We start from the raw sequence: 15,631 nt of genomic DNA on the forward strand, positions 1-15,631 counted from the left end.
AGGATACATCTTTAGTTACAATGAAGTCTCCCGGATTCATACTTCATAATTACATCTCTCCAGCTTTTCCTTTCAAATGTTCTGGCAATGTTTGCAAATTAATCTACTTAAGTTCTCCTACTGGACAAAAAGGTAAATGAATATATCAGGGTGGAAATGAATAGCAACAGCTATATTCCAAAAACAACACTGTAAGTGCAGTATTTCTTTTAAACTTCGTATTTTCCCCAATATATACATGTAAGGAAATATATTTAAAGTTCAGAGGTTAAAAGTTTTTAATTTGAAATCTTTAGGAATAACTGATTTATAAAGAATATGTGTTATACATTTACCTGTGCCTTTATATGCCTTAAAACACATAAAATATACTCCATTTAAGCACGGCTCAAAGCTAAACACCTCTCTCTAATTTTACCATCTTTTTCTAGAAGCAAAAATTGACAAGGCTGATGTTAAGTGCTGAATCAGAATCACACTCCATGCATCCCTCTAGAGTTGACACATGAAAAGATTTAATTTACTGCCATAGATCAGCAATTTTCAACTGGTGTGCTGCAAGAATTTTTAAAACATGAAATACCTGACTATTTAGTCAGGGGAACTGACTTTTTTTCCCTTAGATTGTGAAATAAAAAAATAGCAACAGCCAACACAATATTAGCCATCAGGTGTACATGCCCTGTCTTAAACCATAAATATATAGGTTACATATGAGTTGTATCTTATTGGTCAGGTTGCATAAGTTTGTACCTGATTGGTTAATTCTTGCATGTGCCGGGGGTGGGGGGGTGTGGGGCGGGGGTGGGGGTGGTCAGTGCAGGGCAGGGGGGGAGGGGAGGCTGTGGGGGAGAAGGAGACATATGTACTACTATTTGTAATACTTTAAACACTAAAAAAATTAAAATTTTTTAAAAATAACAAAAAAAAAGAAATCCTTATATACAAGTATAGGCATCTGATTTTTTAAAAAGTCAGTTTGGAGCAAAAAGGTTAGGTAATTACCATTATTATTTTTCTGTAACTCAATCAAATTATATCTATTTTTTATCAGATCAGCAAAATAATATTTTTCTTGGTGTGCCACGGAATTTTAGTAATTAATTTGTGTGCCATGAGATCAAAAAGATGATTGAAAATTGCTGCCATAGATGGATTATACCATTGAAATGACTCTCAATAACCACTTTTAGTTTGTTTATCTCATCACCCATGCAAAAAAAAAAATCATAAAAGGAGATGATACTTTTAAAATTTTTTTATTGATTGATTTGAGAGAAAGAGAGGACAGAGGAAGAAAGAGAAACATTGATTTGTTGTTTCACTTATCCATGCATTCAATGGTTGCTTCTTGCAAGTGTCCTGGCTGGAGCTTGAACCCACAACTTTGGTGTATGGGGACGATGCTCTAACCAACTAAGCTACTGGCCAGAGCAAAGATGATACTATTTAAATGCAAACTGTTTACTCAACTATTATACTATTTAAAACACCACTCTTCAAAGAGGCCACAAAAAGTATAGCATTCAAACATCTTAGGTAAGACTCTTCAAGGGTAAGCTTTTCTATTTTTCAGTCAGCTTGTTTAAAGTTTAATAGCAACAGGATACTTCTGTAGAGACGTGCAGTTGGTTCAGACTCAGTTTCTGCTCATGCTACGCAAAGCATCCATGATGGTTTTATTGTACTCTGCAATCTGCTTGTTCACATTCTTCATAACTGTCTGGTAATCACTCTCTTGACTCTTGGTTGCTATGACTAATTACATGAGTTAAGGGGGAACACTATCAATACAAATCCTATCTAATAAAAGAGTAATATGCAAATTAACCATCACTCCAACACACAAGATGGCCGCCCCCATGTGGTCAAAGATGGCCATCAGGGGAGGGAAGCTGGGGGGAACAGCCCTGCAGTGGAGGGCAGTTGGGGGCGACCAGGCCAGCAGGGGAAGGCAGTTAGGGGCAATTTGGCCAGCAGGGGAGCAGTTAGGCGTCCATCAGGCTGGCAGGGGAGTGGTTGGGGGCAGTCAGGCAGGCAGGCGAGCAGTTGGAAGCCAGCAGTCCTGGATTGTGAGAGGGCAGTCGGACATCCCTTGAGGGGTCCCAGATTGGAGAGGGTGCAGGCTGGGCTGAGGGACACACTTCCCCACCCTCCACCCCTGTGCATCAATTTTGAGCACTGGATCTCTAGTCTATATATATAAAAGCCTAAGTGACCCTTATGGCAGAATGACCGGAACAACCGGTTGACCAGTCACTATGATGCGCACTGACCACGAGGGGGCAGATGCTCAACACAGAAGCTGCCCCCTGGTGGTCAGTACACTCCCACAGGTGGAGCGCTGCTCAGCCAGAAGCCAGGCTCACGGCTGGCGAGTGCAGCTGGGTGGTGGAAGCCTCTCCTGACTCCGCAGCAGTACTACCGAGTGGAAGCAGCAGGTGCTGAGGGCCGGGATGAGCATCAGCGGCGCAGCGCCAAACCCTGGTTCTAGCTCCTCCCTGGCTGCCTGCCACTTGGCACACTGCTACATCCCTCTCGCAATCTGGGGCCCCTCAGGGGCCTAAACCGCAGTTAGACATCCCCAGAGGGTCCCAGATTGCAAGAGGACGTAGGTCAGGCTGAGGGACAACCCTTCCCTGCCCCTCCCCCCAATGCATGAATTAAGCATCAATTAAATCTTAAAAAGCCAAGCAGAACTGGTTTCAAAAAAGTTCACTTAAAATGGAAAGCTTTTTTATAGTTAATGTTATACATCTCAATCAAATTCTGGTCTTAAAACAATCCAACGATCAGAACAACCATGTTCTCTAGAATATCACAAAGAATTTCAGGTCAGTCTCCAGACTTCACTTGATGCTGCACAAACCTGGAGTCCTGTCCATCAGCATATTGTGAACGGGAGTCTTTTGCTTTAAAACTACGTTGTATGGCCACTGGGAATAGAGGCCCTAATGCATCTCATTTGGAAGTATGCTGTGGTCCACGCTGCTCTGAGCAGTGTCCTATAGCAGAACATATGCTGCATGGAGTCAGGATCTAATCCTCCAAGCAGAGATGTCCTTGAAGGGGGACAGGGAATAGAAAACTACTTTGGGGAAATGTTTCTTACAACCTCACAGTGCATGTCCTCAGCAGCTGCTTCCTCTTATAGGCATTCAAAAAGATAAGCAAGAAGATGGGACATAGGTACCATTTTGGTAGAAATCAGATGAAGTTGAATTGGCTGAAACAGATGAGCTTGAAGGTCAAATCTCTCATACGACTACTTAGTTTATCTCCTTTGCTGCACAGATATCCAAGAACAGCAGTATAAACAATGATACCCCATTCCCCCCTACACACATACATATGGTTATATATAATTCTCCCAACAACTCTACGAGAGGAACTATTAACTCTATTTGAGATGATAAAATTGAGGGTTAAAAAAATTAAGTAACAATTTACTTAAGTAAAAGTAAAGTCCATGACTTATAAGAAGTTAGCATTTAGATTAGCACCTCCCTAGAGGACAGAAGTTCTCTCACTGCAGACACAGCTGATTCTCACAGCCAGTTAGCCTGGTGGTCAAATCCCCGACAGTATTACCTACAACAATCTAGGCTTAACTACAACAAGACTGCGCATAAAGACCACTAGGGGTTGCACCAAGAAAGCATAAAAAATGCAGAGACAAAGAAACTGGACGCAGATGTCAGAAATGGAAGATATAGAGCTCAAAACCACACTTTTAAGGTCTTTCAATAAGTTTCTAAAAACTGCCGATAAATGTAGTGAGATCCTCAAGAAATCTAATGAGACCCTCGATGTTGTGATAAAGAACCAACTAGAAATTAAGCATACACTGACTGAAATAAAGAATATTATACAGACACCCAACAGCAGACCAGAGGAGCACAAGAATCAAGTCAAAGAATTGAAATGTGAAGAAGCAAAAAACACCCAACTGGAAAAGCAAATTAAAAAAGAATCCGAAAATACGAAGATAGTGTAGGGAGCCTCTGGGACAGCTTCAAGTGTACCAACATCAGAATTATAGGGGTGCCAGAAGATGAGAGAGAGCAAGATATTGAAAACCTATTTGAAGAAATAATGACAAAAAACTTCCCCCATCTGGTGAAAGAAATAGACTTACAGGTCCAAGAAGCGCAGAGAACCCCAAACAAAAGGAATCCAAAGAGGACCACACCAAGACACATCATAATTAAAATGCCAAGAGCAAAAGACAAAGAGAGAACCTTAAAAGCAGCAAGAGAAAGAAACTCAGTTACCTACAAGGGAATACCCATACGATTGTCAGCGGATTTCTCAACAGAAACTTTGCAGGCCAGAAGGGAGTGGCAAGAAATATTCAAAGTGATGAATGCCAAGAGCCTACAACCAAGATTACTTTATTCAGCAAAGCTATCATTCAGAATTGAAGGTCAGATAAAGAGCTTCACAGATAAGGAAAAGCTAAAGGAGTTCACCACCACCAAACCAGTATTATATGAAATGCTGAAAGGTATCCTTTAAGAAGAGGAAGAGGAAGAAAAAGGTAAAGCCACAAATTATGAACAACAAATATGCATCTATCAACAAGTGAATCTAAGAATCAAGTGAATAAATAATCTCATGAACAGAATGAACTGGTGATTATAATAGAATCAGGGACATAGAAAGGGAATGGACTGACTATTCTTGGGAGGAAAGGGGTGTGGGAGATGCGGGAAGAGACTGGACAAAAATCGTGCACCTATGGATGAGGACAGTGGGTGGGGAGTGAGGGCGGAGGGTGGGGTGGGAACTGGGAGGAGAGGAGTTATGGGGGGGAAAAAGAGGAACAAATGTAATAATCTGAACAATAAAGATTTAATTAATAAAAAAAAAAGAAGTTAGCATTTAAAATTAGGTCTACTGACTCCATATCCTGTACTTAGTCACTATGCCACACTACTTTGCTACACCTACACACACACACACACACACACACACACACACACACACCCTAACTATTGTAGAGTGGAAATTAAATCTTATTCCTTTATTCCCACATAGTTTAGCCCAGTGTTTCGTACATATTATGTACCTGAAAAAATGTGTGTTGAATTATTTCATTTCAGTCTGTAAATAAATTCATAGAAAAATAATCACTAGTTCATTTGCAGCTTTTTAAAGGATACATTCTTTCATCACAAAATTATTTTGTTCATGGTGTTGCCACTTCCTTTCCAAATTTGTAAGCTAAAAACACAAAAGAAAAATGTTATCCAGTGCCCCCATTCGCAAAAATTATTAGACACACTTTTAAGAGGATAAGAAAAAAAAAACACCACTACTTTAAATCTTATCAACTCCTTGCATGAGATAAAGCTATTGTAGACAAAAAAGAAATTTAGGGAATATTAAATAATAGTAAATACATGAATAAATACAATGTTGCCTCTGACAATAGGTTTAGTCTATGTTTATTTTAGTAGGAATATATTTAAAATATTTATTAATTTATTATACCAATGAACATGCCAACCGAAAGACAATTTACTATTTATACCTTTCCTAAAAGAACTTAAAAAAGAATGAGACATGATGGGAATGTCTCCTTGAAATCTGGAAGTCTAATGCCATAAATGTAACGTATATTCTAACACTGTCTAAGGTTCAGCTATATAGGAAAGACTTCCTTATTTCCAGGCTACACTTCCTGTCTAGTTCTACAAGCTGTGATAAGAGCAGAGCTGCAGTGTGAAGATTATAAGAGGGCCGGGGAAACGCTGGCACTGTTACAATAATTTCTGCATCAACAGGAAGCTAATGTGGATATTATATTGATGGTTGCTTCCTCAGAAGACAATTTTACTGTTATAGAATTAAATTGTTTTTCTGATTTAATTAACCTTGTAACTCTGGGTTACGGTCTTTCTTTTTTAAGATACACACAGTTTGTGTGTTTTTTTCCTAAGCAAAGTGCCGTCTGAAAAATAAAACACAAAATATTCTGCCCAGACATTTCCAAGAAGTAATAATCATTTTTAAAAATCTGATAATTAAAGCAGCTTTAGTAATATTTCTTCATACTCTCATGATAAACTTATTTTCGGGGCATAAGTTCAGACTTAATGTAGCATCTATCCTAATGTTTCCTCCAAAGAGATAAATCTAGATATTAGGATGAATCATAACTAATAAATCATGTGAACCTTATGCGCTGTGAGTTAACACAACTAAATCAGATCTAGCTCCCCAGACAGGACCTTGAAGTGAAGATGGACTTAAGGAAGCTGTCAGCACTTTCTGACAATAAATCTAATAACCTTCTGCAAAGTCAAGTACCACACTTTTCCCTCTTTGTTTTACACAAAGAAGTGGCCTTCTTATAAAGCAGCAGACCTTAGGTGCTACACGAATAATGCTGTAAAGCAACGCTGTGCCAGATGGTCAAATTCCTCCCATATTATACATCTATATTTGAGATTTGCCTTTAAATCTCCAAGTCTGTCATGAAGCACAATTCTGGTTTTTTCCTACAACTTACTTAAAACATCTAGTGTAAGTTCCTTATATATTCTAGATATTAACCCCTTATCAGATATACGATTTGCAAATATTTTCTACCACTCCATAGGTGCTTTTTTATTGTGTTGATTGTGAAAGGAACAGAAGCGTTCTAGTCTGATGTAGGCCACTTATTTCTGCCTTTGTGGCTTGTGCCTTTGGTGTCATATCAAAAAATCCTTGTCAAGACTAATGTCACCTATGCTTTCTTCTATTAGTTATACAGTTGCTCCAATATTAATATGTTTAAATGATTTCAAATAACTAATAGCAATTCATTCAAAAAATAGTCTGTGATGTAAAATTATTTATAGATGTCAAGAACTAGTTTTCCATGAAATATTGTAATAGATAGGGAGATCAGAATTTGACTTGATTATTTGGAACTCAAAAAAGGCAACAATATAATACTGTACAGTGTGTCTTATGTTATAAATTCCTATTATCAGTATATGTGGTTAGAATATGATTAGAACTTAATGTAGAAATAAACAAAACTACTATTGGCTGGCTCTAAGAAATTGTGTTTGTCAAATATTTTCCTCCTTAAATAATCTAATCAGTAGAAGAGGGCCAGTATTCCATAAGAAATATCACTATTTTTTCCTAAGAACCATTTAAGACGATGACTCCATAAACATTTTTTAGGTTTCTTCTTCAGCACACATCACAGACTGTTTTTTGAATGAATGGTTATTAGTTATTTGAAATCACTTAAACATATTAAAAGGTTAAATATTCTAAACATCCTAGGATACTTTCACCACTTAAAAAATCTATATCAAGACTTACATATTATGAATTAGAGACAGAATAACTGACTGATAAATTTTAATTATGTAAATTAGTGATTTCTAAGCTTTTAGTAGTTGTAGCAAACTCTGGTGAGCTTCTACCCCATACAAGAAGAATATATAAGGTATACCTTTTTTTTAAAAAAATGGTACATCCAGACAATGAATTAGCTGATGTCACACAAAAAAGAACTTGAAAATACAGTGGGGCCTTGACTTATGAGTGTCCCGACTAACGAGTTTTTTGAGATACCAGCTGTCTCTTAGCCGATTTTTTGCATTGAGTTGATAGAGTAATTTGAGTTAAAGAGCTCCTTAACGAGCTCGGTCTCGGAATGAATTAAACTCATAAGTCAAGGCCCCACTGTATTGGGGGAAGGTAGGTGGGTGGGAAGTAATCAACCAAGAACCTTGTATGCATATATGCATGGCCCATGGCCACAGACAATGGGGCAGTGAGGGCCTGGGGCAGGAGGGGCAGGGTATGGTGGGCTGGGACAGGCTGGAGGGGGTCAATGGGGAAAGAAAGGGGACATATGTAATACTTTCAACAATAAAGAATTATAAAAAAAGGAAAATAAATGCTTAAAGACAGTATGCATAGAATGATTTCATTTTTTGGTAAAAACCATATAATTAATATGGGTGTATAACTGCAAAGGAAAAAGTCTATAAAATGTTATACCAAAATGTTAATGATTATCTGTCATGATCACATTATATAAAGAAAAGAAAGAAAAATGTTAACGCATTTAGCATTAATAAATCATAGTTTCAAACTGTTACATAGCTGTAAATCAAGAAGTTCAAGGCTAAGACTGCTCTTTACAGCATTATGTGAATAATTTTTAAAATTAGAAATAACCTAAATGTCCAATAATATAGAATTGGTTTAGTAAATTATGCTATATTCATGTAGTCAAATATTATAAAGAATCATATTTAAAAATATCTATAGACAATGGTAAGTACTTATCTATAATAATAAAAGTGTAATATACTAATTAGACCAGACAGCTGAACGACCTTCCGGACATCATTCTGGGCAAAGCTGTGATGGAGAGATCAAGGCAGAGGTAATTAGTGGCAATCAGGCAGGCAGGAGAGTGGTTTGGGGAGATCAGGCAGGCAGGCAAAGTGGTTAGGCGTGATCAGGCAGGCAGGCAAGCAGTTAGGAGCCAGCAGTCCCGGATTGAGAGAGGGTGCCGCCTGGGCTGAGGGACCCCCCACCCATGCATGAATTTTGTGCACTGGGCCTCTAGTAGTTAATAATGAAAAACGAGTGAGGTGACATCTCATTGTAATTTTGATTTGCATTTCCCTAAAAGTTACTGATGTTGAGCATCTTTTCATATATCTGTTGGCCATTTGTATGTCTTTTTGGGAGAGGTGTCTGTTCAGGTCCTCTGCTCATTTTTAATTATACTGTTTGATTTTTTGGTGATGAGTGTTTTATATATATTTTGAATATTAACTCCTTGTCACAGCTATGGTTTACCAATATCTTCTCATTTGATTGGTCCCCTTTTTTGTTTTGTTGGTGGTTTCTTTTGCTGTGCAGAAGTTTTTTGGTTTGAGATACTACCTCACACCTGTTATAATGGCTACTAGTATTATCGACAAAACAAGTAATAACAAGTATTGGAGAGGTTGTGGAGGAAAAGGAACCCTCATTCACTGCTGATGGGACTGCACACTGGTACAGCCACTATGGAAAACAGTATGGAGGTTCCTCAAACAATTAAGAATACAGTTACCATATGACTCAGCAACACCTCTTCTGAGTATCTAACCCCAAAATTTGAAAACATTTATTTGCAAAGATATATATACACCTAAGTTCACTGCAGCATTATTCACGGTGGCCAAGACATGGAAACAAAGAATCACCCTTCAATAGATAACTGGATAAAGAAGATGTGGTACATATATACAATGAAATACTACTCAGCCATAAGAAAAGATGAAATACTGTCATTTGTGAGAACCATGGATGGATCTTGACAATATCATGCTAAGCAAAATAAGTCAGAGAGAAAAAAGGCAAGAACCATATGATTTCACTCATATGTGGAATAAAGAACTGAAAGCAACAAGTGAACAAATAAGACAAACAAAACAAAACCTCACAGATACAGATAACAGCATGGTGGTTACCAGTGGGAAGAGGGGTAGAGGGCAATAAAGGGAAAATGGGTCAAATATATGGTGACAGAAGATTTAACTTTGGGTGGTGGGCACACAATACAGATGATATATCATAAAATTATATATTTGAAACCTATGTAATTTTATTAACCAATGTCACCCCAATAAATTTAATTTAAAAAATAAAAATAAATTTCTAAATAACATGTACAAAATGATAGCATTTCTATAGGTATATAGAAATAAATGTGTACATATATGTGTATATATAAATAAATGTGTACATATACACATATAGACTAGAAGGACCCACACAAAAATGACAAAAAATTACCTCTTCTGGATGGTGGAATATTAGTAATCAGGTTTTATTTTCTTTATTTATAGATTTTATGAGTTAGCAAAGTTTCTGCATTAAAAATGCTTTACTTTCGAAAAAAATTTTTTTTAAATATATTTTATTGATTTTTTACAGAGAGGAAGGGAGAGAGACAGAGAGCTAGAAACATCGATGAGAGAGAATCATCGATCAGCTGCCTCCTGCACATCTCCTACCGGGGATATGCCCGCAACCCAGGTACATGCCCTTGACCGGAATCGAACCTGGGACCTCTCAGTCCGCAGGCCGACGCTCTATCCACTGAGCCAAACCGGTTTCGGCTTGAAAAATTTTTAAACTATTATCCTAACCAGCTGGTGAGGCTGAGTGGTTGAGCGTTGACCTACGAACCAGGAGGTCAAAGTTTGATTCCCGGTCAAGGCACATGACTGGGTTGTGGGCTTGATCCCCAGTACGGGATGTGCAGGAAGCAGCTGATCAATGATTCTCTCTCATCATTGATGTTTCTATCTCTCTCTCTCCCATTCCCTTCCTCTCTGAAATCAATACAAAAAATAAAAATAAAACTATTATCCTAATGGCTGTGCCCTGAACAGTGCCTAGCATAAAGAAGGCCTTCGATATAGGTTTATAGAAGACAGAAAAGCAGGAGTAAATTCATTCTGAGTGGAGGTTATCTGGATATCTACAAAGCCAGAAAATTTGGAAGGTAAATAAAAAGATGGGGAAAAAGGAAAGGATCATTTTGAGGTGAGAATATTAAGAGAACAGGACAGATAGTCTTCAATCAAAATTAATTGCAAAGTTTGTTGTTGTTTTTTTACCTGAGAATGAGTCTCATTTTCTTGCAAGTGTGCTTTTAGTGTCTCATATTCTGTGGTTAGCTTCTCTGTTATTTTCTTAAAGGCATTTCTGCGGGTTGATAACACTGTTCTCTCCTGATGTAATTTCTAGGTAGATCCAAATAGAAGTAAATAACAGGCTTTAGCAATATCTCATAAGCCAATATAAATTGAATTTGACAAATACTTTCAATGATATTCTGACAAAATTCTACCAAGGCTATAATTACTTTAAAACTGTTTGTAAAAACATCCTTTGAACTATAACAAGCTAAATTAATATTAACTATTTTAATAACTCTCTTAAGGCTTCCATATCTATTCCTGCCCCACCAAATTTACATTAATGCAAATGCAATAAAAAAAAACCACTGACAAGTCTTAAACAGGGAAATACCATAATCAAATCTGCATTTAACAAAATTCATATTTGTTGAAATGCTCTATCCCTTGCTTTTCAATTTGTGCCTTTGGTTTAAAAGTTAAATCACACCAGCCAGGCTGGTGTGGCTCAGTGACTAAACGTTGACCTATGAACCAGTAGGTCACAGTTCAATTCCCAGCCAGGGCACATGCCCGGGTTGCGGGCTTGATTCCCAGTAGGGGGAGTGCAGAAGGCAGCTGATCAATAATTCTCTCTCATTATTGATGTTTCTGTCTCTCCCTCTCCTTTCCTCTCTGAAATCAATAAGTATATTTAAAAATAAAAAACTTAAATCACTCTAATCTTCTACTATATGTGTAAACATCTTTATTTTTTCTTAATACACATCAAATAATCAACTGAAAATAATATATATTAGGTTTGATAAATAAAAAACAATTTGAATAATTTTGTAATACTATTTACCTTTTTCTTTTCTTCACCTGATGCTTTTAAAGCTGGCAAATCATTAAATGTCTCCAGATCAATCATCATTTGCTTAATTTTGCTTTTTAGAGAATGTTGTTCCTCAGTCATCTTACTTTCCAGAAGCTCCATTTTCTGTAGATCCAACTGTAGGCGTTGACTGTCTGCACCATGGGAAAATTCAAGTTCATAATTAATCAAAACTTTATTTCTTTCACAAAAGGAAATGCAATGCAACTATTAAAAATCATGTTTTATAAGAGTATTGGCAAAAAACCCCAAAAACATATTCATTGCAACCAGTTAGACAATACAAAGACAAATTAAGAAAAAATATACGCATCCCCCAGGTAATCAACGTAACCTGATGAAAAATGTGTATTAGCTATACTTGTTTCCATGCTCATATGAACATACAAAAAGAGACAGTTCTTTTCTTAATATTATAACATATGAGATAAAGAGTCATTATTTTAAACTAGAGGCCCAGTGCACAGATTCGTGCATCAGTGGGGTCCCTTGGCCTGGCCTGTGCCCTCTCACAATCCAGGACTCCTCGGGTGATGCTGGAGAGCTGGTTTTGGTTCGAACCACGCAGGCCAGGCTGAGGGACCCCATGGGGATCAGGCCAACTTATGTCTGAAAAAAGCTTATCTCCATAAAGCATATCACATCACAGCCTTCTTGTGCTCAGGAACACTAGCCAACACTTACGCACTATGCGTGGGGGGCACTTTGAATAGCAAAAATCACCCCAAAATGTGGGGAAAGTGGTGCTAATTATACCACAGAAAGGACAGGTTTACAGTATGAGAACTACAGCAAGTTCTTGCCTTATTTTGCCTCCACTTGAAATGCTCATATCAGACAATTCAAAATTTTCACCAGTCTACACATGGCACAAATGACCATGAAAGGGCTATAAGTGTTGATCTGGGGATTACACATTCATTTTAGTGAGTAGGTAAATTCGTAAATATAGAATCCATGAATAATGAGGATTGACTACACATCTGTTCATGTGTGTGTCTCATTCTTTGTTTCAAAAGTATTGAGCATCTACCATGTGCCCGCTGCTGAGGATATAGAGGAAATCAAATAGAGACATTACTTGTGCTCAAGAAGCTATATTCTAGAAGTGGAACCAGGCAATAAAACAAGCATGCACATTAAACTGGATAACTACAGGAATCCTTCCTTATCCGTGGGGAATATATTCCAAGACTCCCTGTGGGTATATACTGAAACCTCGGATCATACAGAAACCTATATATAATATGTTTTTTTTTCTCACACATACATACATACCTATGATAAAGTTTAATTTATAAATTAATTTAGAATTTAAGTTATAAATAAAAACTAATAATAAAATAGAATGCTTATAACAATAAAATAAGGTTTATTTGAACACAAGCATTGCCATACCAAGACATTTGATCTGATAATAAAATGGCTAATGACTAATGAGCAGGTAGCATATAATACAGGGTGGATATGCTGGACAAAGGGATGACTCATGTCCCAGGCAGGATGAAAGATAGTGCAAGATTTCATCACACTACTTAGAAGGGTGTGAAATTTAAAACATCAGAATTGTTTATTTCTGGAATTTTGCATTTAATATTTTGGACCACAGTTTACCCCAGGTAACCAGAACCATGGAAAGCAAAATTACAGATAAAGGGAGACTTCTGTAGAGAGTTATACAGGGTACCATAAGAGCATAGGCAAAAGAGCTCTCCAAGCCCTGGCTGGTGCTCAGAGGTTAGAGCACTTGCCCACAATCAAAGGGTCACAGGTTTGATTCCTGGTCAAGGGATGTACCTGGGTTGCAGGTTCAACCCCAGCCCCATCAAGGGCACATGTGGGAATCAACCAATCAATGAGTCTCTCTCACATAGATGTTTTTCTCTCTCTCTTTCTCTACTGCCTCCTCCACCCAACTCCCTCTCTCCCTTTCATTCTTTCTAAAAAAATAAAAAATTAAAAAAAGGAAAAAATATCCTTGGGTGAGGATTGACAAAAAAAAAAAAAGTAATAATAAAGAGTTCTCAAAAATCATCCTTTTTAACTGAGGCCTTAAGGATTGGGAATCAATCAAACAAAAGAGAATGTAAAAGTGTTCCAGAGAAAACATTCAACACGTGCAATGTCCAGCGGTAAGAAAGCATGGTATCTTTGAGTAAATAAAAAAGTTACATGTGACTAGAACTCAGAGTTTGAAGTGGGTGGTGGTAGGAGATAAAACTGAAAAATTAGACGGATTTCAGTTCCAGAAGGGGTTTTTAAGTCAAGATAGGGCACTAGTACTTTATTCTAAGGGCCAGGAAGGCAAATCCTCAATGAGTTTTAAATCAGTGTGGCATAATTAAATTTTAGAAAGTTAACTCTGCTTGCAATGTGGACAATTAATTAAAATAACATAACTATGTGCAGAACAACTGGTTAAGTGTTGGTCCAGCAATCTAGACAAGAAGTCTTAGACTAGTATAAGATTAGGAATTTTTTATTAAACAATATTTATTAAATGCTTTCTATGTGCCAGGCAAACTTCTAGGCCTGGAGGATATAGCAATAAACAAAGCATAAGACTACATATCTGAAATATACAGTTATAGCAGATGGAAATAAATGAGAAAATAATGCAGGAGAGATCTCAAGGGACTCAAAACATATTAGGTACCAGTATTTGGGATTAATGAAATAATTGGACACAGTGGTTGAGCAAGGAATCAATGCAGAATTCAATTCAACTTGAGTAAATGAGTAGATGGTGGGGTAGGCAGAGAGAGACACAAACTTTTGTTTGGGGAATGGAGTGAAATGATGGGTTGAAGTCAATTTAAAATATATTGCATTTGGGATACCTCAGAAACATCCCAAAAATAACATGTCCATATATAGGCCTGTTGAAGTTTGAAGACACAGATTTTGAAATCACCAACATAGAGATAACTGAAGCTATGGAAATGGTTGAAATCATTAAGAGAAAAGGATTCATGACAGAACTTATACAAATAAATTGACATGAAGAATCCTATAAAAAAGAATAAGAAATGACCAAAGAGGAGAATCAGAAGCTTTAGGAGAAAGACATTTCATGAAGAAGTAGTTTGTAGTACATAATACTACTTAGAGATTTAAAAAAGAAAAGGTTGCAAAATATGTGTTGGACTTACTGACTGGGAAGACTTTGATGTATCTGTTGAGAATAAATTTCTTAGAAAGAAACAGGTCCAAGAGTGAGAGCAAGGCTTTACGAAATCTGGCTGTGAAGCCTGTGAAAGGGAGTGATGGTAGCTAGGCAGAGAACACTTGGGAAAGGCTTTTTCTTTTTTTAAACAGGGGATAAAATATAGAAAAAAGACTGGAGATAAATACCAAATTTCTAATAGTAATAAACTCTTGACAATGGGAGTAGAAATATTTTTTTAAATATATATTTTATTGATTTTTTACAGAGAGGAAGGGAGAGAGATAGAGAAATATCGATCAGCTGCCTCCTGCACACCTCCTACTGGAGATGTGCCCTCAACCAAGGTACATGCCCTTGACCGGAATCGAACCTGGGACCTTTCAGTCCGCAGGCCAACGCTCTATCCACGGAGCAAAACCGGTTACGGCTAGAAATATTATATTATTTTATTTATGCTTTTCTATATCTCCTAAATCCTCTATAATAAATATGAACTATATTTATAATCAGAAAATATTTTTTTAAATATTCAATTCTAATAAAATTATATACCTACCTTCTATGTCAAAAACTTAACTTTTTGATTCTGGTTTTAAAAGTCCCTTTTTAAAGGGAGAGAAAAGTATAAGAGAGAACCAGTATTATGGAGTCCCTAAAATGTGCCTGGCTTTACCTGCTATCTGACTTACTTTTCATAATAGACCTAGGGGGTAAACGTTATATGAGGAAACTGAAGCTTAGAAAGGTAGTTTACGTAAGGGCACACAACCAGTCAAGGCTTTGGTGCTCAATGATGTTATCATCTTTATCAAAGGTTCATTTTTTTGTTTGTTTTGTTAATCTTCACCTGAGGATATTTTATGCCATTGGTTTCTAGAGAGTGGAAGTGGGCAAGGGGGAGGAGAGAAAGAAATACAGATG

General features: G+C 37.0%; 1 protein-coding gene across 5 annotated transcripts in view; it reads right to left on the bottom strand.

Moving 5' to 3' along the window:
* Positions 1 to 1,243: 1,243 nt before the first annotated feature.
* The window catches only part of IFT74 (intraflagellar transport 74), an 84,231-nt gene continuing 69,843 nt past the window's right edge, over positions 1,244 to 15,631 (bottom strand). For 4 of the 5 annotated variants that reach the window (XM_081104255.1, XM_081104253.1, XM_081104254.1 and 1 more), the window contains 4 exons: positions 11,512 to 11,675; positions 10,644 to 10,769; positions 5,166 to 5,226; positions 1,244 to 1,758 (listed from right to left, as the gene is read on the bottom strand). In XM_081104255.1, coding sequence (XP_080960381.1) covers positions 1,640 to 1,758; positions 5,166 to 5,226; positions 10,644 to 10,769; positions 11,512 to 11,675 — 470 coding nt within the window. In that variant the 3' untranslated portion in view covers positions 1,244 to 1,639. Of the gene's footprint in view, positions 1,759 to 5,165; positions 5,227 to 10,643; positions 10,770 to 11,511; positions 11,676 to 15,631 lie in introns of those variants that run through there. The other variant, XR_013996713.1, reaches the window with a different exon arrangement.

Source organism: Myotis nattereri (genome assembly GCF_964212035.1).
Source record: "Myotis nattereri genome assembly, chromosome: 12".
In the NCBI taxonomy this organism is placed as follows: Eukaryota; Metazoa; Chordata; class Mammalia; order Chiroptera; family Vespertilionidae; genus Myotis; species Myotis nattereri.